This window comes from Lutra lutra, chromosome 13 (genome assembly GCF_902655055.1).
Source record: "Lutra lutra chromosome 13, mLutLut1.2, whole genome shotgun sequence".
NCBI classification, from domain to species: domain Eukaryota; kingdom Metazoa; phylum Chordata; class Mammalia; order Carnivora; family Mustelidae; genus Lutra; species Lutra lutra.
The window spans coordinates 81,629,940-81,654,458 of record NC_062290.1 but is presented as its reverse complement, the minus strand read 5'-3'; the positions used below and the strand labels follow the sequence as shown (position 1 = coordinate 81,654,458).

General features: G+C 47.0%; 1 protein-coding gene across 7 annotated transcripts in view; it reads left to right on the top strand.

Annotated features, from left to right (window-relative positions):
• CDK5RAP2 (CDK5 regulatory subunit associated protein 2) overlaps positions 1–24,519 on the top strand; it is a 171,797-nt gene that overhangs the window by 122,719 nt on the left and 24,559 nt on the right. For all 7 annotated transcript variants that reach the window (XR_007122225.1, XR_007122226.1, XM_047699454.1 and 4 more), the window contains 5 exons: positions 1,983–2,559; positions 4,344–4,576; positions 15,232–15,280; positions 17,889–18,064; positions 22,519–22,638. Coding sequence is in view for 5 of the 7 variants with exons in the window: in XM_047699454.1 (XP_047555410.1) it covers positions 1,983–2,559; positions 4,344–4,576; positions 15,232–15,280; positions 17,889–18,064; positions 22,519–22,638 (1,155 nt within the window). In the remaining 2 variants the exon portion in view is untranslated. The remainder of the gene's footprint in view (positions 1–1,982; positions 2,560–4,343; positions 4,577–15,231; positions 15,281–17,888; positions 18,065–22,518; positions 22,639–24,519) is intronic.

Below are 24,519 nucleotides of genomic sequence, written 5' to 3'. Positions count from 1 at the left end.
TAGCAGCTGCTTTCTAAAATAAAAAGAGTTATTTTATGGTATTTGCCTCGTGAACACAGAGATAAGAATGGGCTTAAAGCCACGAAGAACAGTTGCAGGACCCAGAAATTGGAATATACAGTCTGACGAGGATTTTTTGTGCTTTTCCTTCTGAGAGCTCTCCCAGGCCCTGTCGTCCTACCCACATGGTTGCTTCAGCAGTGTTTGCCCTGGTGCACAGCCCCTGCTCGCGTGCCTCCTGCGTCCTGCGATAGGCATCCTCTTCCATCTTCTGGCTGTTCGAGGGAAGCAGAGAGTATCGATAGTAGTCAGACTCCTTCACTACCGTGTGCCAGACGCTCTTTGCGGATAGCGTCCCCTTGGATGCTCAGAACACGGCAGACACAACCCTTCACAGTAAATGGTCTTCTTTCCATTGTGCAGATGAAGCCACTGAGGCTCTGCGAGGTTAAGTTATCTGCCTGGGGTCATGCAGCTAGTAAGTGGCAGAGCCAGAGTTTGAAACCAGATCTGGTTACATTGTGAGGGTGAGTTTTTCTGTTATATTCTGCCGCCGCCTGAGTAAGCATTCAGACGCCCCTTATCCTGAGCTGAGCTTTCCCTGGACAGCGGGCAGCGTGCTCTGATTGAGGACAGACGCTCTGGATGCAGGCCTGAGCTGGAAGTCTCACAACAAGCTGCTTAGACATCTTTTTGGGGGAGACTGAGGCTCTGAGACATTAAATTACTTGCCTAGGGCTGGTGTGTCGCCAGCAAGCGGCAAAGCTGGGCGCAGTCTGCCTTCTCTTTGACTTCAGAGCTACGCCTTCTCTCCTCAGTGCGCCTCCACCGCTCACACAGGCTGGGCCGCACGTCTGGGGCTCGGAACCAGCTGTCAGGAAATAGCTCCCGGCAGGGTCGTGCGTCAGTGAAACAGCACTGCAGGGGACGTCGCGGCTCCTCCTGGAAACTGTTAGACGTGGAAGTGAAGACTGTCCTCAGTCATAGGGGGTTTCAGAATCACTGCTCTTGAACATCACTTCACACGCTGTCCAGTGTTTGTCCGACCCTTCGGACTGCCGGTCCGGGTGAGGGACCGTACCAGGCCCTGAGAACATGAAGGGGAAAGTCCGGTCCCTCCTGTGAAGGAGCGAGAGAGGAATCCAAGCCACTGATGGCTACGTAAATAAGCAAGCAAGCTGGTGTCGCTCCTGCACTTGCACCCAGCACATGGTGTGTGTGTCCAGGGCAAGTTTGTGTAGGATGCTGTGGAAACACAGAGGAAGGGGCAGGTTGGCAAAGTTTGAAGATGGGCTTTTGCAGAAGGAGAATCGGATCTGCATGTCAAAGAATGAGTAGGACTTCACTGAGTGGGCGGAGAGAACCAGATACATTCCAGGCAGAGGGAACAGCTCACGCAGAAGCACAGAGACACAAAACAGCCTAGTGTGTGCAAGGAATTCCGGGAATCTCCATAGGAGGTGTGAGGGGATGCTCTTGGATAGGTTGCCTGGAACCAGATTGTGGAGGGTCCCAGACACTGTAAAGAAGGAGTTTGGGCTTAATCCTCAACATAGTGGGGATGTTGATGAATTTTAGGTGGGCGCTGGTGGTTATCACGGTCTTTTTAGAGCTAGTTCTTTTTTTTTTTTTTTTTAAAGATTTTATTTATTTGACAGACAGAGATCACAAGCAGGCAGAGAGGCAGACAGAGAGAGAGGGGGAGCAGGCTCCCTGCAGAGCACAGAGCCCGATGTGGGGCTCGATCCCAGGACACTGGGACCATGACCTGAGCCGAAGGCAGAGGCTTTAACCCACTGAGCCACCCAGGTGCCCCGAGCTAGTTCTTTTTTAGAACTTTTTAGAATAGTTGCTCTGAGGAAGAGGGTGGATTGAGAGGTAAGAGGAAGGACTGGAGTCAGAGAGGCTTATTAGGCAGTGCAGGGACAGAAGGGGTAGATTTCAGCAAAGAAGGTACTGACATAAGTGTGTTTGATTCGCAGACTCTGAAATTTGCCAGCCCGATGGCCTTGCCATCTTGCCAGCGTGCAGAGGGAATCCTTCTGAAGACTTCCCAGGCCCGACCTCAGTAGCTGCCTACTCGAGTTCTAAGAACCTGCTTTCCACCAAAGTCAGTGTGATTGGGACTCCTCAGTCCGAAAAAATCGACACTTCAAGTGATACAGACAACTTAAAACAGAAAATCTGTGACTTGGAAACTGAGCTCGAGGGCTACCGGAATTTCTTACTTCAGCTTCAAAAGCACTCCCAGTGCAGCGAGGCCATTATCACAGTTCTGTGTGGGACAGAGGGGGGCCAGGACGTCTTGAAAAAGCCCAAGGGTAGTACCGATGAAGAAGAAATGACATTCTCAAGTTTGCACCAAGTCCATTATGTGAAGCGCATGAAGATCCTCCGTCAGCTGGCTCCAGAGGTGACCGACGGTGGGCTGCTGGAGGGCCTCAGACAGCAGCTGGTGGAACAGGAGCACGAGCTGCAGAGGGAGCAGAATTTGAACATGGAGCTTTTCAGTGAAATCCATAACCTGCAGAATAAGTTCAGAGATCTCTCACCCTCCAGGTACATCCCACTGCTGCCTCTCCCACTCTGGGAGCCTGCAGTTCCCCTGTGTTGCCACTAGGTCGGAGCCCATGAGTGCAGGGGAATGCTCCTTGGCAGTGGGGGGGCTTGTGTACTGGGGAAGGCTTGATGGTGGGTTTAGGGATGGTGGGCCCTGTGGAGAGGTGAATGGGAGGCCACAAAGAATAGCGGCTGTACACAGTCTAGTTTTGTGTCTTCTGAAATTGGCAGACTGGATTTTGCCCTCGTCAGGCTGGGAACTCAGGGCAAAGGTATTATTCCAGTTGCTTGGTGAGTTGTGGTACGTTTGCAGAATGGCAGCATTTACTCCTGGACCTCATTGTTGGCTTTCACTGTGGGACTGAAACTGATGTCCTAGGCATCATTCCCTAGGTGGGAAGAATATAGATACTTTCCGTGTATTTACCCTTGAGAGAGAAGAATTCTTAGGTCATGTTGTAGAGACATAGATATGTACAGTTTTGCTTTATGAGCTAGGACAAAAAAAGCAATCATTTGTAAAGTTGACCTTCATTAGTCACTTATTTGAGACAAACACATAGTTCTGAATTATCATGAGCCAGAGTGAATTTTTTCAAGCCTTCCCAAACAGCAAGACGGGAGGAAGCGTGTATTTATTGAATGGCAGTTGTGTCAGCACCCCTGGTAGGCACTTTCTTATTTAATCCTCAAAATCACCTGGAAAGGTGTTCTTGAACACGTTTCCGTGGATGAGGAATTGAGGCTCGAAGAGGCTGCTGTGACTGAGCGGACGGTCCGAGGACGTGGACGGTGTTGCTCTGAGGTGAGGCCGGTGCACAGGCCTGCACCATCGCACCTTAGTTCTCGTGTCCTTCCTCACCCAAGAAACCGCCCACCTTCCACGCAGCTGGCATGTGACCCTTACATGTGTGCTCGCCAGCAGAGGTGGTCAGCAGCCCCACGTACTGTCCTCTTCAGGGAAGGGGAACACGCTGAACTGAAGGGTCAGCATCTTCGCCAAGCCATGCCGGGGCCAGGTGACTGTGGCTGTGGTTAATAGGAGCCACGTTTTCCTTAATTTGTGTTTTGCTCTGTGCCTGTGAGTACTCGTGTGCTGAGACAGGAAAAGACATGTGGTGTCAGGAGGTAGTATTGTATAATAGCGCATGGGCTTTGAGGGCAGACTGTGTTTGAGTCCGAAACCTTCCCGTTTAACTTGGCAATCTGAGTCTGGTTCCTCTGTAAACGAGGAGGTGCGTCCGTTTGTCTGGAGATGGCGAGGAGCAGTTAACTTATTAAAAACACCTAGTGCAGTGACTGACAGGTCACAGACCCTCCATAAATGGTCTTTAGGATTATGATTACTCCCTGACCTTTCGGTCAAGAGGAGAGACCCCTGTTTTGGTGTTCCTGTGTTACAGTTTTTTTTGTTCTTCATGAGAATTTGTGTTAGGTCTGCTGGCCCTTGGAGCACTTGTTTCTATAATTCAGAATAATGTTTTTGAAGAATGTATGGAAACTAATTGTCCTCTTGAGTTCTTGCCAGTCTGTACTGTAATTGGGGGCTTTATAAGGTTAAGAATATTGCAGAAGAAGCTTTGTTCCAGCATTTGTTGGCTGTTTTGAAATCGAAGGAGTGACCTTGCAGACTTCCAATTTTTCTAGAAGTATGTATACTTGTATAGCTTCAGGCTTTTAAAAATTGTGCTCTGTCATTTTCCCAATTAGTGTTAAGGTCACAAAAATTCAATTCTAAAATGGTGCAAGCATTTTCTCTCCTTCCCTCCCCTCCCTTTTATCAGGTACGATTCATTAGTTCAGTCCCAAGCCCGGGAGCTCTCCCTTCAAAGACAGCAGATTAAGGATAGCCACGGCATCTGTGTCATCTGCCGGCAACATATGAACGCCATGATCACGGCGTTCGAGCAGTTGCTTCAGGCCAGCGACGTGGATCACTCCGTGGCCGAGGGTTTCCAGGAGCAGCTGAATCAATGTGCTGAGCTGCTCGAGAAATTGGAAAAGCTGTTTCTCAACGGTAAGTGGGGCAAGGGATTGCGAGTCTTAAGACCCATCATGTATTCATCCAGGACTTCTTTTGGAGGGGCCCGGGAGGAACCGACGCCTCAGCAGCACTTGCCTCTGCTCTGATGAGGTGACAGCAGGGCCACACCGGCTGCTCTTCCTTCCACTGACGCTTCCACGGGCTTGATGGTCCACCCTGTTCAAACCCGGGCTCCGGCTGGTGAGGCACGGGAGTGAGGCCAGCTCAGAGGCACCGCCCCCGGCACCTGCCTCGTGCCCTAGGTTGCTCTTAATTTAAGAGAAGGTGGAAATCTTTTTTTTTTCTTTCTTTTTTTTTTTTTTTTTTTTTTTTTTGTTGGGGGAGAGGTGCTAAGAACTCCTAAGTTTTAAATGTTGGCAACACTCAGCAAAACAAGCAAACAAAAAACCCCAGATGTTTATGGGTGAAAAAAATATTTTCAAGGGTCAGAGGTGGTTAGAAGAAGGATGAAAGAGAACCTTTGTTAAACAGTTGCTGTGTGCTAGGTACTTTAGTAGATGTTATCGAATTTAAATAAAAAACAATCATTTGCAATGTTTTTGAGACTGGAATGAAGAATTCTTTTATACTGTTTACTTCATCAGTTTTGCCATATTTGCTTTGTCATTTTCTCTTTCTTTCTGTGTATTCAGATCTTCCTTCATTTATGATGGGATTATATTCCAATAGACCCATCATAAAATTGAAAACATCGTAAATCTAAAGTGCGTTTAACACACCTAACCTAGGGGCGCCTGGGTGGCTCAGTGGGTTAAAGCCTCTGCCTTCCTCAGGTCATGAACCCAGGGTCCTGGGATTGAGCCCCGCATCGGGCTCTCTGTTCAGCAGGGTGCCTGCTTCCTCCTCTCTCCCTCTGCCTACCTGTCTGCCTACTTGAGATCTCTGTCTGTCAAATAAATAAAATCTTTAAAAACAAAAAACAAAAAACAAAAAAAACACACCTAACCTACCCAACATCATAGCTTAGCCCAGCCTACCATAAATGTGCTCAGAACCCTTACAGCAGCCTACAGTTGGGCGATACCCTCCCACAGAGCCGCTTTTATAATAAAATATTGACTATCTCATGTTCTGCATTGAAGGCTGTACTGAAAGTGAGAAGCAGAATGTCTGCGTGGGTCCAAGATGGTTGTATCAGTTATTACCCTCGTGATAGTATGGCTCACTGCCAGGATCGCAAGGGACAGTCGTACCGCATTATCTCTAGCCCAGGAAAAGATGGAAATTCAGAATTTGAAATACAGTCTGTACTGGATGCCTGTTGCTTTCACACCATCCTAAAGTTGAAAATTGTAAATTGCACCATTACAAGTCAGGGACCATTTGTATACACAATTTATTATTATTGTTATTTAAAGATTTTACTTTTAACTAATCTCCACACCCAACGTGGGGTTCAAACTCATGACCCTGAGATCAGCAGTCACACGCTCCACCAACTGAGCCAGCTAGGCACCCCTCTAAGTGCCCAACATTATTACTATTATTATTATTATTACGCAGGAGCCCACCATTATTATCATTGTCATCATCATCGTTGTCAACCCTCCAAGGGTGGATTGGTGATATCATGTCCCTTTTCCCCTCCCCCTAAAAGTGTCGGAGTGTGTGGCCCCTCAAACTGAGGACACTGTTTTATATAGCCACAGCACCATTATTAAACCCGTGACATAGGGTTGTTATCTCGTATACAGTCTACATTAAAATTTCACTGATTGATTCAGTAATGTCTTATGAGTCTTATTCCTGATTCCGTTCCAGGACCCACTCCCCACATTACATTTAGTTGTCATGTGTCTTTGGTTGTCTTTAACCTTCTCTTTCATGATGAGGACCTGTTTAAAGAGTTCAGGCCACTGCCCCAATTTAGGATTATCTGTTGTTTCTTTTGGGATTAGATTAGATAAATTCAGTGAGATTAGTTACGTGGTTTTGGCAAGAATGCTGCATTAAGTATTGTGTTCTCCTGGTATCGTGTTTATGACACGCGTGCCATCGGTTTGTCCCGTTGTTGGTGAAAATAATTTTTTTTAAAGATTTTATTTATTTATTTGACAGGTAGAGATCACAAGTAGGCAGAGAGGCAGGCAGAGAGAGACAGAGAGAGGAGGAAGCAGGCTCCCTGCTGAGCAGAGAGCCCCATGTGGGGCTTGATCCCAGGACCCTGAGACCATGACCTGAGCTGAAGGCAGAGGCTTTAACGAACTGAGCCACCCAGGGGCCCTGATGAAAATAATTTTGATCACTTGGGTTGAGGTGATGTGTGTCCGGTTTCTCTGCTATAAATGAAAGTATCTTCCTGTGTGATATACAAGTAATCAGTGGGGCATACTTTGTGATCCTATAAGTATCTGTCTCCTCTTCAGACGTTTACCTGAGTTTTCCTGGACTTTCCTTGTCTCTGCTGTCACTACGCTGCTGGCAATGTGGTGATCTTTTTCCTTATACCATCATTCCTTCTTCATTTTTTTATCAGGTGGCATCTGCTGGAAGGATGAACTCTCCCTTTTATCTCCCTTTTTGTTTATATGTTTGTTGCTTATTTGTTGATGTTTATTAATGTTGTGGACTTTTAGCTTCTTATTTTATTCAATAGATTATATTTCATTCTGTCATTCTACTGATGCTCAAAATGTTTGAGATTTGAAGAGTGGTAATTCCTTTTGACAGTTCTCCATCTTCTTGGGGAGCACTTCTGTACTTTCTGGAACAAAAAAAGATGTTCCAGCCTCACTGATACTGTCCCTGCCCTGAATTAGCCATTTCTCCAGGGAGCCCTGGTTCATCTTCTCCCTTTTCTTTCTTTCTTTCTTTCTTTCTTTCTTTCTTTCTTTCTTTCTTTCTTTCTTTCTTTCTTTCTCCCTTCCTTCCTTTCTTTCTTTCTTTCTTTCTTTCTTTCTTTCTTTCTTTCTTTCTTCTTTCTTTCCTTCTTTCTTCCTTTCTTCATCGAAGATTCTTCTCCCTGCAATGGAAAGGGCCTCTATTTTTTTTTTTATTTTGTTATTTTTCTAAAAAGATTTTATTTATTTATTTGACGGAGAGAGATAGTGAGAGAGGGAATACAAGCAGGGGGAGTGGGAGAGGCTTCCCATTGAGCAGGGAGCCCAATGCAGGGCTTGATCCCAGGACTCTGGGATCATACCTGAGCCACCCAGGTGCCCCCTGGTTCATCTGAAAGGGGCGTGCCATTTAAAAACTGATTTGGTGCTGGTGCTGTAGGCAGAACTAAGATATATCTCACATGCATACATACATATAGATAATTTATTTAAAAAATTACTGTTTCACAGTAGGTGCCTCCAATTCCAGACCAGCCCACTATGTCCTTTTGTGGTGTTTCTGCTTCCACATTATTCCCCATCTCCAGCCGTGAGGATCCCGGTGTTCACAACATCAGTGTATCCGCTCCCGTGTTCACTTCTTTGTAATACACACAAATAGGTCCGCAAATGCCCCCTCTATACCACTGTGAGAAGCAGACCTACTAAAACATCATGATTTGTTTGTAGTTCTTTTTTTTTTTTTTAAGATTTTATTTATTTACTTGAAGGAGAGAGAGAGCATAAGTAGGGCAGGCAGAGGAAGAGGGAGAAGCAGACTCCCCACTGAGCAGGGAGCCTGATGTGGGGCTCGATCTCAGGACCCTGGGATCTTGACCCAAACCTAAGGCAGATGTTGAACCGACTGAGTCACCCAGGCACCCCGTAGTTCTTCTAGTTTTTAGGCTAAGGGTATATAGTCAGATATTAAATTTAAAAGTTCCTTGGCTTCATTCTTTCTACAGTGTTGATATGTTATTCACTTGAAATGTAATTACATTTACTTAGTTCTCTTTGTGCTCAATGTTAGGCTTCCGCTCCCCCATTTTTCTGATTTAATTTTATTTTTTAAATAAAATGAAAAATATGAAAGTGGTTCCAAAGTTAAAACTTTATCCATTTAAGTTGCCTATATGAAGTCTTTATTTTTTTCTCTCTCCTTTATATCCATTAGTATGCTTTCCAGCCCCCCTTTCTTTCTCAAAGCTGCTGGAATTGGGCTTTCAGACATCCCAGCCTCTCCACGGAAACGGCATGTGCCCCAGGGATGGACACCTGCCACTTTGCTGAACCTGGCCATTGGTTTTGGGCTGCACCTCCCTCACCTTGACAGTAGAATTGGATGTGGTCAGTCCTCTCCGTCCTAGGGGACCTTCTTTCCTCCCTGGATTTCTAAGTGGATACCACCCAGTATTCCTCCCACCCACTTGCTGCCCCTTTGAAGCTCTGCCCTCAGTGTGTGTTGTAAATCTGACCAACTCGCACCACCTCGTTGTTGCCATGGCTCTGGTTTGCTACAGTCTCCTCTCAAGGGTTACTATAGTCCTTGCCCCCCTGGGGGTCCGGGTTCCCCTCCATGTCCCTCCGTGGCCCCTTCCTGCACAATAGTCAGAGTGATCTTTTCAAAATGTAAGTCAGGTCATGTTCCTTCTGCTCAAGGTCAGAGGCTTTCCTTGGTGAGCTGTAAGAGTTAGATCACGAGCACGAAGCCTCGACTCAGTGCTGGGTGCATGGCTCCCAGGTGCTCTGTGCTCGCCAGTATCTCTGCCTGTTGTGAGTCGGGGGCTTCTCCTCAGAACAGCCTGTTTTACTGGAGGAACTTGGCCTGACGGAGGAGTGTCAGTTGCCTAAAGTTACAACCGACTTGGCGAAACCAAGGTTTGACCTTAGTTCTTCTGTCTTCATACATTACAAAACAGATGGCTCGTGAGGGTCCACATATGTTCAACTTAATTCCAAGATGGAACGTGGGATAGTCTGGGCTTCTGGGACCGGGGAATGTTTCCCAAGTTTTCTACGGAACCCAGCAGCTTAGGCCTGTTGCAGACTTGTTGTCCTAGTACCAGCTGCCCCGGACCTCGAGGCCCAAGGACACAGGGGCAGGGGACTTTTTCCAGCTTTGTGAAATCCACTTTCTCCTGACTAAGAGTTTCCCAAAAAGCTAGTTTTTATTTTAATATTGGAGAAATAACTGGGTCCTCAAGATAGAGCTGTATCTTCCTGGCCTGAGGCATTTTCTGTCTGTCTCTCTCTTCTTCCTACAAACCCTCAACCAGGGCCCGAGGAAGTGGGAGGCTGAGAGAGAGCGCCTCTGGCACCAGCTGCCCTCCCTCCCTCATCCAACTGCCCCCCCCTTGATATGTTTTTTACTTATTTACCTTGACAAGCCCAAGGAGATCTCAATTCTTGTTTCCTGCGGGTTCTGGGAGCAGAAGCATTTCAGGCTTCGCAGACAACACAAACATAGAACTTTATTTTCTTGTACAAAAGGCATAAAAGTCTCAGGTATCTCACGACAACTCCTATTCTTAGAGAATAAAATGTAACAGAGGTGGGTTTCTTTTTCAGATGCTATCTAAGGGGTCTGGCTTCTGAATTATGAAAGGAGCTTATTGTAGAATAGTTTTATATTTGAGGCGGTTGCATAGCATGAGTTCTTAAAAATTTTAAATATAGTCTTTTTTTTTCTTAATACAAAGCAGTACATGTTTATTGTGGAATAACAGATAAGCAAATACTCCTATAGTTGCATTATTTATACAGCAAAAATGAACACCCTGGAGTTTGTACTTCCAGATCTTTTTTATATGTATGTGTATTTTTTGTAGAACCAGAATTGTTTGCAACCTTCCCCTTTGTTCAGCTGTAGATAATAAATACTAACCTACATTGTTTTAGTGGCTGCAGAACATTCTTCTGTATGAATGTACTATAATTTACTTAATCATTCCCCATTAGGTGGACATTCAGGTTGTTTCCCAGTTTGGGGCTTTTAAAAGAACAGTGTATTGGAATCTTTGTACCTATCCTTGCTTTCCTTTAATAATGTTTAGTTGGTAGAACCCAGGAAGTAGGATGATAGTGTGCTTTCCCACTCTTCGTCAGGACCAGAGCCGGGATCTTTTCTAGCTTTACAGGCTAGGGATTTCACTAGGGTCCAGAATCCTGCAAGATTTTGTGAGTGCCTTTTTTCAGGGAGGGGATCTATAACTCAGATTCCTGAAGTGCGCTGGGACCCAAAGCAGATCGAGAGCTGGTGTGCAGTCCCATGGTGTCGTTGTTCCTGGTGCCTCCTGAGGCCAGTAGCATAAGTCAGGAATACAGTGTGCTCCTCGGGTATTTCTGAGTCGGCACTGGGGAGGGTACCGAGAAGGTTGTGAGGTGGTCTCTTTCCCCTATGAGCTCACCACATGTGTCAGGGTGTAGCCACACGGGTAGAGGACAGCTGTGGGTGTCCTTTCTCTTGACTCTCCTGTGCCTGCGGGGATGAACCTAAACCATGCATTTTTTCCAAGGCCTTCTACAGTCTGCCTTGTCCAGCTCACTCCCCGCTCAGCGAGAATGATGGTGATGATGATGGAGAAGCAGTGAGGAAGACTGGGCTTTATAGGCTGTGCGTTCTGTGTTGGGTATGTTCTCAGCCTATGAGTAGCTACTACTTATCACCTTCATTGAATGAATGAGGAACCGAGAAGGGAAGTTACTTGCTCGAGGTCACCCAAGGAGTGGCGGAGTCTGGGTTTGAGCCCAGGCAGTTTGCTTCCACAGCCTAGCCTCCTGACTGCCATGATGTGGTGCCTCTCACACTCCTGCCCAGTTGGGCGTCCTAGCTGGTACTTCTGTGTTGCAGGCCTTGCTTGCATTTCCCCACTTCCGGGATTTTGCTCAAACCAGTCCCTTTTCTAGAAGGTTGTCCTTTCTCTTCTCTTCTAGGAATTTCTGTTCATCCTCTAGGAAGCTTTTTTTGTTCACCTCAAGTGGATGCAAAACTCTTTGTTTCGTTTTTTATTCTGGGTTGGTTGTAGCTTGCCTATGACAGTCGTGTCTGGCCTCGTGATGGACACTCTTTGCCGGGCGGAAAGAACAGAATCTTTGGAGCCAGACAGACTTGAGTTCAAATCCCAGCTTTATGCTTCTTGTACCCTCTTAATGGTCACATTTCCTCTGGGAGGGAATAGTACCTATCTTGCCCAGTTATTTGTGAGGATTAAATGAGATTATTTGAAGTGTGGTATCCCGTCTAACCATTTTTGGGAGCACAGGGGGTGACGGCAATGAAGCCTTGTGGGCACATTGTATTTCTTCAGGGCATAGACTCCTGGAAGATGGGGGCCTTGTTTTGTCCTGGCTCCCAAACTAAGCTGGTGCCGTACGTAGTGTTCAGTCAGGATTTGGTGACAATATTGATAGTTTTATGTGGTTTGGATCTTACTCCCGAGTGCCCTTTGATTCAGTGACCTCTGACTCTGTCTGGCCCGCGTAGTGGGGGCTCGGAATGAGGCGCCCCGAGCTCGGAAGGGAAGGCTTCCGGGAGGAAAGGGTATTAGGGCTCAACCTTCCATATTGCAAATCAGCGGGGAAGGGTATTTTAGGAGTGGTAAAGGGGGCGTGCGAGGTATAATTAGCATGGCAGGCAGGCGATCAGAGAAAACGGAAGGTCTTTCCTAAGTATCCACAGACTCAGCCCCCATGTGGCCCCTTAGCAGCTTCGCACTTTTATGCAGCGGCTCTTTCCTGCCTCAGACGCGTGTCCCTGGTCACCTCCTCTAAATTGTCCTGGGGGGCCCAGGCTGGCTCACGTTCCTTTCCTCTGCAGGCCTTCCCATGGTATCTCGTGCCGCCCCTCGTCACAGCCTTGTAGTGTAATTTGTCTTTTGGGTCCCTCGTCCCCCCGCAGCTGTGAACTCACTGAGGCTATGATGGAGCCTCGTTTGTCCCTGACCCTCAGCATCAGGCACAGGCACAGGCATCTGGGAGGAACTGCAAATATGTCCTACAAATGACTAGTGGATGCAAAGGAAGGAGCATTTGGGTCACGTAGGAGATGCCAGGCTAGATATTAGAGCTGGGTTCTGTACGGTTGGTGGATTTGGAATGAGGGGGACTGTTTCAAAAGAGGCTTTTCAAACAGAGGCAGCGTTCGGGATGGATCAGTGCAGGGAGGAGGGCGGGCCGACTGGTTACAAGACTGTCCTGCGTGGTAGTTCTCTTGCTGGTTCCAGTATGGATTGGATAACTAGAAGTCTTTTTGTTTGAAAGGATGAAGTCCCCCCTCCCCCTGTCACTGCCACCTACTCTACAGCTTTTCAGTGTAGTGGTCAGATTTGCCTGAAAGATGGGAGCAGCGCCTTCATGACATGCTTCCTAAGCTTCCTGAATAGGCTGACAGATGGTACCCTGTCACCTGTGTGAAGGCAGTTTCCACCATGGAATTCAGTGCATTGCTTGTCATGATGGCCCTGTGAGTCCCACACTAACAATTTGTCATTTGGCTTTAAAGCATTCTGTCGTGGCAGGGGAATGGGCAGAATATAATTGTGGAGTCATTAGCAGCTCCACACAGGATGTCCTATTCGAAGACAGAGAAGCCCGGGCTTTGGATGGCCTCAGGGCATTTCCTTCTCTGGTCGTGGATTTTGTTAGGAATCGAAGAGAGGTTTTTGTGATAGGTACACGATGAATTTATGGCCGGGAGTTCCAGAGTGCTTAGAGCGTGCCCCAGAGCAGTGATCCCCTAGCCGGTGAGGTTGCTGAGGTGTGTGTCCGTCCTCCGAAAGCGCGCTGGTCCGCTGAAGCCGGAGACAATGCTGTCATGTACGTGGCTGGTGCGTGTAGACTCCTGAGCCCTTTGGAGGGCCGGGCTGGGCAGATGGCCCATCGTCAGGGTGTCAGCTGAATGTTGGGGAGCAGCCCCGTGCAGGTGCGAGATGGAAAGTGCTGAGCTGCTCTAACAACAGTTGTCTCTGCCTGTTCACGGTGGTCTTTGGGGCCTGGGACTTCCAGTCAGTGTCTGGGAAATTGCCCCAGGCAGATGGCGATTTCCCCTCTTGAGGAGTGTAGAGGACACAGGCGTGGAGCCCCTCTACGTGGTAGAGGGCCTGTCACCCTCCCCCTACCTTCTGGGGTGTCAAAATGTCATTGCATTTTTGGTCAGGATGTAACCAAGAGGATCAAGACCTAGATTTGTGGTCTAGGTCTAGGTGGTCTAGGTCTAGCTCGGGAGTGTCCAGCTCCCTTGCTTAGCTGGAGCTTCTAGTGAAGTAGGTGATGGGATGTCGGAGGAAGGGAGGGGACACATCAGACCTCTTGGATTTCCGCTTCACTGTTAAATGGAGATCCTGATGCTGTGCCAGTGGGATCGATGTGAGGCCAGGGGACGTCATTTTTGTCCTTGGGGCCTGGCACCTGATCTCGGGGGGGTGTGTGTGACTCCTTCCTGGTGCCCACCAGTGCCCTGCAGTGGCAGGTGATGTTCAAGCCCTCGGGATGTCACACTGGCTCTCTCTGCCCTCTGTTGTCCTGCTGGGGTGTTGAGGGAGCCCCAATAGCAACACCCTCTAGCCCCAGGGAGCACACATGTGGGGACCACGAGGCACAAGGCAAATGCGTGAGTCTCTGGTGCTCTTTTCCTCCGTGCTGTGGTGTTCAAGAACTTTCCCTTTTCGGAGCAGTTTTGAAAATGGAATGTGTGGGTGCCGTTTAATTATAGTCTCATTTTTCAAGTGCAGCTCGAGAAGGGTTTGTTTTTTTCTTTAGCCACACGTTAGCTTCTTCAAAGAGCTCATCCCAGTCTGCAATTTCCAGAGTTCTGAAGTATTTTTAACTTGAAGTTGTTAGTCTCTTTGAAACCTGGGCTCCTGTGTTTCCTTTCAAACAGCAAAGGCTGCTGTGTAGGAGAGAGCAGTGCATCTTTTGCCCACTTACGTTCTCAGCTTTATTTTGTTTTCTTTCGCCATTTCTCGGCGTCCCTCCCCTGCCGCAGGCCCTGGCTTATTCATCTGCACTCATATACTCCTCTTCCTGCTAATCCCACTTCTGAGAGTCTCTCCTAAGGAAATCATTTAAATGCAGATAACGCTGTATGTACAAAGATGTTTATTTCATTGACTTATAAAAGTGAAAAATTAGAGATGACCTACATGTCAAATAGGGGACTGGCAGAAATTACGGTACATGCCTACCTGCAGTGGAATAGTAATGCGGTCCTTCCAAATTAGGTTTCCAAGGCAAAACTCAGTAAGAAGCGTCCTTGTAATGAAATACGAAGGGAAAAGATGAAGTCACATACAGTGTCACCCATGCCAAAATGCACGGAAGAAAGAACGGAAGGAAATCCATAACATGTCCGTAGCGAGGACATGTTATGTTACGTTCTTTTTCTTGTTTGTTACCCATTTCCTATAACGAGTGTGTATTCTGTTAGTATCTGAGTTTTTAGAGATGGGAAAAGAACCTGCATCTAGCAGCACCTTGGGGAAGGGTTCTTAGATTCAGGTCTGTCCCCTCCCTCCTAGAACTGGTGCCAGAGCAGGGATGAAGGAGGAACCGCTGGTCTGAGTGTGTTCTTGGTGATCCTCCTTTAAATTTCTAGGATTGTTACGAAGAGTATTTAAGCAAATGGAATGGGGCCTCTGCAAGTGTATCCGCAAGAAATTATTAGGGAATACTGGGTTTTATTTTCTTTCTTTCTCTCTTTCTTTCTTTTTTCAACATTTTTAAATTAACATATAATGTATTATTTGTCCCAGGGGTACAGTATTTGTTTATTTTTTAATGTCTTCCTTCTCTTGATGTTCTTTCTGCTCTCAGGGAAATCAGCTGAAGTGGACAAGAGCCCCCAGAACGAACCGATGGAGAGGTGAGCGTGTGGCATGGGGGAAGAAGCATGTGTGGTGGGTTTGTCCTCTGGGTGTGCCGGCTCCCTCCTGTTCGGCTAGTTTCCCGCTGCTCGTGGGTAAGGCACACACACTTATGAAACTGACAGTGGACGCGCACAAGCAGGCATTTACTCCGTGTACCCTGCAGCCTTCATTCAGTTGTTTTGGGCCATTCCTGACGTCTGTCTGCCGGGTGCTTTGACGAGGATGACACGTTCCTTCTGTTGGCTCCAGGTCCCCGCAGGATCGATTTCAGATGCCTTAGCCTGACCTTTGAGGCCCTGCTCAGTCTGACCCATCTTTCTTTCTCTCGTGTTCCTCATGCTTCAGTCTTACCTCACTTTTTACTGTTCTGCAGCCCGTGCCTGACTTCTTCCTGTTCTGCAGCCCGTGCCTGACTTCTTCCTGTTGTAGTTTGAAAATCCTTCTTCAGAGTCTGTTGATATAACAGTGAACCTGGCTCTCCCCAACATTCCCGTCTCTCTTCTGCATCCCAGGATCAGTTATTTTTCCTGTAGTACTTGGCATGTTGTCACATTACAGCACTTAGCACATGGCGTTGTAGTACGCCCTGCATTTGTCTTTCCACTCCCAGACTTCCTCAACAGAGGAAAGGAGCTAGCGTGAATGGGGGGTGTTGGTGTGTGTCAGCTGCTACCCTAGGCATTCACATTCATCCTTTCTGACACTACCATGCAAGCACTGTTCCCATTTTAGGACAAGGAACCCAAGGGTCGGAATTGCATGCTTGCCATTGAGAAGCAGAGCTGGGGTTTGAACTTGAATCTATCGGACTCTGGTCTCTTATTATTGTTGTATATTGCCTTTTGAGGACAAAGACTGTGTCTTGAATATCTCTATACCTGCTTCCGCCTTAGTTATTTGGCTCATAGTTAGAATTTAAAAACTGTTGATGGAATAAATGTGTTTGGTACTTTCTTAGTTTGCCTTGATGGCCTATAGGAAGTGTCAAGGTCTCGCCCCCTCTGGTTCCTTGTTTAAAGGTTTTGACCATTGGGAGTCCTACGGGTATTTCCCTCCTCTTTGGAGCAGCAGACCTTTGGGCTTCTGGAGGTAAAGAGACAGAGACCAGAATTTTGGACTTTCTTGGCATCACAAAGGCCACAGCATCATTAGAGTAAGCAGGTGGGGACACATCCAGGCTTACCAGAGGACATTTCAATCAGAGCATCTGTACGTTCAGAAGAAACACTCCTTTCCCTCCACAGTGTTTTCACAGATCCCTCCCAGTTCAGCCCTCTACTTCCATCCTCCTCTAATAATGGACCGCATCTCAGTGGCGGGCTATGGAGAGGGCAAGCAAGGCCTCCCAGAGTGGAGACAGTCTTAACTGAGATCTAAAGGATGAGAGGCCCGGGGCAGGGATTGTCGGAGAGTGTGTATGAGGCGAGAGCGATGTGGCCCCTGCGAGCTGGTGCAGGGAACTTGAGGGTCAAGGCTGGAGAGGCAGGCGGGGCTGTGCTGGGATGGTCCTCAGATTCTGTATTAGGAGTCCAAATTCTGTACTATGGGAAGAGGGGAGTCTTTGAAGGAGAATAAGCTGGGGCCAGACAAAATCAGATTTGCTGTCGTGAAAGACGACCGTGGTTGCTTGGAGAGGGGGCTGGAAGGAGGCAGGGAGTCTGCTTCAGCCCTCCTCAGCCATGTGTCACCCTTCCCATTCCTGACAGGTTGGTTTCTTTTCCTTCTGTTCTGCCTTTTTCCGCTGTAGGCTTAGCGCTCACACGGTCACTCCTAAGCTAATTAAATGGGTGCCCTTGGCCCATTCGGCACTTTGCAAGGCAGCGGCAAGCCCGTGCATCCATCACGCTGTCTGAGTGAAGCTGCATCTGGTGTTTACCTGTTAATGAATGCGTTGCAGCTTTGGAGTCCTTTGCTCTTGTCTGAGCTCATGAATAATGAGACAAGAAGTAATAGGAAAAAGTGGAAGAAAAAAAAGAGCTTAAATTAAGGAGCTTTATCTATAATGGAGACTCATGTGGGCTTTTCACCCAGTTCAGGGTGTTTTTCCTCATGGTTCAGGTGGCTCTTGGGAAATACAGGTTAATCAGATGATTGCCAGAGTGGTGGCGTTGGGACCTGCGTGGGGGCCCTGAGGGTTTTAAGATTTTTAAACCCATAAGGCCACTTCGTGGGTTTGGGTTGGCCTCCCGCATTCTCCTGGGGCTGCAGAGACAGACAAACCTGGGCTCAAGTGGTGAGACTGTGGGCAAGCTTGTGTCTCAGGCTCCCCGAGTCCGCAGGATAGTCCTCTCTAGCTCAAAGGGTCTCTGTGGGGACTGAGTAAGACGGTATGTCTAACACGCCTGGTACAGAGTGGGCACTGACTCGTGCTCTCGCAGAGGGCCCCTCCCCATGAGTCAGACAGTGGCTCCCCCTTCTTCACTGGCTCCAGACTCAAGCCCACTGAGTGCTTTTTGGTTTTAGAGTGTCCTCCCTAATAAAATGCTCTGGGGAAACAAAAGGGCTCCAAAACAAAGTTGCAAATACGGGGAGATTACAAAGTCCTGGTCCTGTCTTGGGATCTTAGTGTGGGGAACAATTTCTCTCTCAATCCCGATGGTGAAGGATGGAAGAAGACGGTATCACCTACCAGCACATCCTCCCTGAGTCTCCTGAGCCATCTGCCTCTCACGCATTATCCGACTGTGAAATGTCGGAGAAGTCGTCCGTCCTCTCACAAGACCAGAAGCAAGACAGCGAGACCGGGAAGACCTCGGTCTTGACGAACCATTTCTCTCAAGGTAAGCTAAGCTTTGCTAAGCATTTTAGAGGCGGCCAAGGCTTCCTGGTCTAAACAGTAATTTGCCATCTTGCCTGAGTAAGCAGAGTGTAGTGACATTTGAATATTCGTCTGATGGAGGGAGATCCTGGCAGGGCCAGAGCTGGTCATTCAGACTATCATTTATCACTGGGGAAAGCTGCGGTTGTTGAAAGTGTTGGTGACTGGGGAAGAGTCATTTTTATTTCTTAATGATGACTTATTATGTGACTCGCCATTTCCTTGCTCTTCTAACAGTGGCAGAAACCAGACTGGCAGGCCCTGAGATTCTGTGTCCGTTCCAAGTCTGGTTAATTTCCTGTTTTTCCCTTCAGACTCTTCTGAGACCCTGTCACTTTGAAGACCCATGCTTGGAATTGTGCAGATGCCCCAGAGTACCTAACCACCCACCCTCCACCTGAACCCCTGTTAGGGTATTTTGTAATTCTAGGGATCTGCAGTGTTTCCCTTCAGTGTGTGACCTTTTGTCCACTGGGTCAGCCCCTCGTCCTGCCACTGACCATGGGCCATGGGCTCAGTTGGCAGAATCAGCCTCCCGAACCTCCACCTGTCCCTGAGCTCTCCTTTACCTCCTCTGTATTTGTAGTCTTGATTACCTCCTGTTGGGGTATTAGGTATGAGGTATTGGATTGGCAAATTTTTCCTAGGAAAGGGCAGATAGTAAATATTTTGGGCTTTGTGGAACATATGGTCTTTGTTGTAATTACTCAATCCTGTTGTTGTAGCAGAAGGCAGCCGTAGACAAAATGTAAGTGAATGAGTGTGGCTCTGTTCCAATAAACCGTTATTTACCAAAATAGGTGGTGGGTGGGTTTGACCCAGGAGCTGTGGTTTTCTGACCCCTGGTATAGATTCTGGTCCTTAGCTGGCATCGTCTGGTCTCTCCTTTCTTCCAGTGGTTATTTGCAAGGCAGCCAGGGTGGATCCAGAGCACAAGTCAGACGCTGGCACCTCCTTTCTAAATGCTTTTTTTTTTTTTTTTTAAAGATTTTATTTATTTATTTGACAGACAGAGATCACAAGTAGGCAGAGAGGCAGGCAGAGAGAGAGAGGGGGAAGCAGGCTCCCTGCTGAGCAGAGAGCCCAATGTGGGGCTCAATCCCAGGACCCTGGGATCATGACCCGAGCCGAAGGCAGAGGATTTAACCCACTGAGCCACCCAGGCGCCCCTCTAAACGCTTTTTGTTGACACCTGATCACATAGAACTGGTTTTCAAAAATTCAAAGTCTGTTTTAGCAACAACCCCCCACTTTGTTTCAGATGAACTTTATATGGAGGCCTAATATGTAATTAAGATTCGGGTGAGACTTTGTCCTCTACAGCGGCTCCTGAAGCTCCTCTGGGACACCCTGGGCCCGGAGGAGCACAGTTTGAAAACACCCAGAGCAACGAGTACCCGTGTTTGATAGAAGTGCGGTGTCAGCCGGGCTCCTCGCCTAGATTTGCTTTCTTTGGGTTTCTGGCTGTATCCCTGTGTGATTTCTGTGAGTTTCTACATACTAGGTTTCTCTCCGTTATTTCTGGCTCTGTGATCTGCCTTCTCCTCGTGTGGGTCAGACCCATGAGTTGTTTTCCTGTCCTTAGCTGCACTTCCTTCTGCACTGTATCAGCCCGGCAAGGAATTCAGTCCATTTCCAAGAACCCCTGAGACTGTTTTTGTGGGAGGAACACCCTTGATTGAGGGCTGGAGGAATTACAAGGGCGTGGGGGTTAACGGTGCAGCAAGCCAGATCCCTTAATGGGAATCCGTGAGACCCCTGTTCTTTCAAACCCTTCGGCTGCAGTATGGGCCCCTCGCTCTAGGTTTCTTTTGTCATCCCTTCTTTTCCCTACTCTCCCACATGTCTGCCGCGCCAGTTCTAATACAGAACCTGTTAGGTGTCCCCTTATGTCTTATGATTCTGGGGACTCATGACCTTGGGCTTGTCACGCCCTCCTCGTGCATTAGCAGGCACTTTCCCTGGGGGGGGCAGTGCTCTGGAGCCATCCTAATAAGCCCACTCTTAGCTTCTTTGGTTTGCTTCTCTTCAGACTTTTGGTCTCTGCATCTGTTTTTTCCTTTTGTCATGTTTATATTCTAAGTAGAGAGATAATTTAGTATTTTTCCTTTTTGCACTTGACATTCTATCGTAAGCTTTCTGACATGTTGTTACATACCATCATTTTTAGTGGCTTTAGAATAGTCCGTTGAATGGCTGAACTGCAGTTTTCCTTATGTTCCCCTTTTGCTGAACATTTAAGTCATTTCTAAAATCTCACAATTGTGAACACTGCCGCAGGGAATGTCTTTGAACATGAAGCTTTCCCCTTATTTCAGTGCATTATCTTAACCTAGATTCCGTAAGGTGGAACTACTAGGCCAAAGATACACACACGGTTTTTGCTGGTTGCTGCTTGCAGGATTTATGGTATTAAAGAGTTAGCATTTGTCAGAAGGATGTTTATAGAGGAGGGACAGATATTTTCCTCCCATTTTGTAAAGACGAGTCTAGTGTTTCCTTCTCCTTGGTTGGGGCTGCATAATTAATAAGTGGTGTCCAGTTCGACTGGGAATGTTTCCTTAAGCCCCAATGATGCGTCCAGCTCCTGGACAGACTCAGTGGCAGGTGGTGTGAACCGATTTACCCAAGAAGCCGGCAGCGTGGGATGTGGATATAAACCATCGAGGAGGACTGCGATCAGAATAGATAAGTTCCTGCCTCACTCGGACCTGACTAGTGGCTGGACGATTCTCAGGGCAGCAGGGCAGGGGCGGGAGGTGTGGCAGGAGTTTGCTGCACAGGGTCTTCCAGCGCTGGGCTGGCCAGGAGGGCCTCATGCATCCCACCAAATGACTTGCCACACTTCTGGCATTAATAGGAGATAGCTGAAGGTCTGGGAATTAAGTCGTCTCATAAACATTCAGATTCATGGCAGAATTACTATTTAATTAGGAAAAGATCTGTAACATTGTACTACTTTTAAATGAAAGTCATTTTGAAGGAATTAAAACTGGGTCATAACATTAGTATAATGTTTTAAAACAAACATTACGAAGACATACTGAGTGTACCGTAATTGATGAATTACAGACATTAATTTTGGCTTTGGATACTTGATGTGGCTATGCTTTAAACACGGAATCTAGAAACCTACCTCCAGATTGCAACTGCGCATCCTTCGTTCTTTGCTAAAGTGAGATATGGCAGTGGCTGATAAAATAGGACATGCTCATTGTAGAAAATTTGGGAAACTTAAATTTTTACGTATTAATAAATGTTACACTGAGATAGAATACAAACTGAGGGATTTGGAGGGGAGGGGGTGGGGGGGTTGGGAAGGCCTGGCGGTGGGTATTAAAGTAGGGCACGTATTGCATGGAGCACTGGGTGTGGTGCATAAACAATGAATCTTGGAATACTGAAAAAAATAAAATTAAATTAAAAAAAGATAGAATACAGAAGTTTTGAAAAACCTGAACTCTACCACCCAAAGGCAACTGCTGTTAATATCTTAGGATAGATTTTCTTATTTTGTGTTTATGTGTCTTTTTTGTCTGCAAATTTTAAAATGGAGTTATAATTATGCTGAATAATCCATTTTGTATCTGTATTTTTCTGTAAGATGATAGGGTCTTCGTAATACAATTTCAGTAGCTGTAGATTACTACATCACAGTAATGTAATGTAATACAGTTGGTTTAATAATTTTGAGTCATGTTCAGTTTTTATTGCTCTATAATAGTGCTTCAGATGAACGTTTTCATGCTTTCTGGCAAATGGTTGTCAGTATCTCTGGTGATCTCTTTGAGTAGATTCCTGGAAGTAGAATTATTTGAGGAAAGACTTTGGAAAAGAACCTTTCTAAGGCTGATGATAAAAATAGATCCCAGAAGTCACGCGAACAGGATGTGCTCTGGAGAGTACACATTTCTTACCATTTTCACGAGCTCTGGGATTACTGTTTTGCTCTGTTTTTGAGTCTCAACTGAGTAAATGATAAATGGATAAACATAGTCTTTTCAAAGAAATATCTGGATTCATTATGAAAGTGGTTTAATCCACGCTCAGGCAATTCAGACAGACTTGAAAGTGATCTGTTAGTTTCACCATAAGGAAAGTTTTAAATTAATATTTGATATTTAGAAGAATAAAGGGCCGCATTAGAGTTGGCATTAAAATTGTATGGAATATAATTTTTCCATGTGATATAGAACTCCCTGCTCGTGGAGGGCTGCAGAGAACCATTACAGAACTGTGTCCGTGGGCTGTGGGCAGTCGCTCAGCCTCACCAAGCCCGGGAAAGTGTTGCCAGTTACCGACGATCTGAATACATCCAGCACGACTTGGAATTTTAAGATCCTTGCATAATTTGTAAATTATTCAATTTGTTGGGGCCTTCAGACTTTAAATTAAAAATAACTCTCCCTCCTGTAGACTTAGTAATGGAACATATTCAAGAAATTCGAAGTCTGAGGAAACGTTTAGAAGAATCTATTAAGACAAACGAGAAGCTTCGTGGACAGCTGGAACGGCAGGGGTCTGAACTCGATCCAGGTAAGGGAGAGCCGCCCCAGAGGGCTGTGCCGCCCTTGTGAGGGCTTCGTCTGGGGCGCACTCGCCTGGATCGCCTGCTGTGTGTTGGTGAGCTTCACAGTACTGGTGGCCAGAGAGGTTTCAGCCCGGATCCTGACCTCGCTGCTTGCCTCCACGGTGACCTCACTAAACACTGCAGACTTGACATAACTTATTTATAAAGTGGGGAGAATCATCCCCGTTTTATCCCGTGGCGATGAGTCAGGTGAGTGACTGGGCAGAGCGACCCCCACAGTCCCTGGCCCTTAAGGAGTCTGCTGGCCTCTGCGGCCTGGAGCGGGGCCGACTCCTCTTCTGACTTTGGTCGCTGGAAAGAAGTAGAGGTACTTTAAAATAAAACAGGGCGGTATTTCGTCTTTTCATCAGTAATGGACCTTAAAAGTATGAGCTTGTTAGCAGTTTGGTGAGTCTCACAGGCCAGCCACGAGGTTGCCAGTATGCCTGCATAGAAACTCGGTTAGGTCTGAATGGTGTTCTTCCATGAAGGACTTAAAAATATGTATTTTTCCCATAAGGAAGACATTCACCCAGTGCAAAGCTCACTGTCTCCATTCTATACCCATTCGTCCTGCTCTCCCTTCTCTCCTCCCACCTCTGTTAGTTGTCTTCCACACCTTAACAGTGCTTTCTCAATGCAAATACAAATGCATATGTTTATTTTCTCCTTCACCTAGAATACTTCGTATCTGTCATTCTGTCCCTTTTTTCATTGAGCGGTGTATTTTGGACATCTTTCCTTATTGCTCCAGAGAGATTGTTTTCATTCCACGAAGACTGTGTCTTGAGAGCAGCTTTGTACCCCAGGAAAAGCCCGAGTTTGTTAAGGAGTTGCACGGAGCTGGGTGTGGGCCCCAGGTCTTCTGGTTATTAGCTTTGGGACTTGGGCAAGTCACCCCACCTCTTCCAGACTTAATTATTTTATAAAACAGAACCACCCTGAGATTCAGTGAAGCAGTGCTCTAACAGGGCCTTGCTCCGTAAGTGGCGGTTTTCTTTGTCTTTACTATGTGGTTTTATCCTTTTATGTTGTATAACATTTTTAGCGGCACGTCGCAGAGCCCTGCAACACGTGGTGACGCGTATGTTTTTAGAGACGAAATAACTGAGTTCTAGCAAGATGTACTCAGTGGCACTTGAGTCCTGCGACCCCTGGTCCAGTTCTCATTCCTGCCTGGCCCATCGCAGCCCTCTGCCTAGAAGGTCTTTCCAGAGCCATGTACGTGCTGATGTGCTGTGGTCTGCGAGGTCAAGAGTGGATCCACGCCACTCTCTCTCTACCTCCCTCCCCCATCCTGCTTCCACCGTCTTTCTCACCCCCAGGGAAATTGATTAACCGAGTCATTAGTCATATCAAACGCAGGGAAGAAATACGTGCCTGGGCCCTTCACATTCACTTGTGGTAATGCTTGAATTAGATTCATTCTGTTTTACATTTTTCCTGGCAAATCCAATTATAGAATTATTTGGGGGCTCGAATGGCCACCAGCTACAATGGAGCTCTGGCACTGTTGCTCTGGAGAGTAATTCACTCTGATGGGAAGGTCTCCAAAAAGGCATTCATAAAGTATTTACAGTGTTGGAAAGACATGCTGTTCTCGCCCTGTTGTCACAACCTCTAGAAAGACAAGGGGATAAAAGTGGCTCCGCCTCCCCCCTGCTGTGAGGCGTTCATCTTGGGAGCAGGTCTGAGAAAGGTATGCTCCTTGTGATGCTGAGGCAGAATGTTGTTAACAACTGTCACCTCGCGGGTTAACTTGTCATCAGGTGGAGGAGCTGGTAGTGATGGCCTTCAGAGGACAACCCGCCAGCTCAGGCTCTGTCCGGCTCTGGCCTCTGGACTGA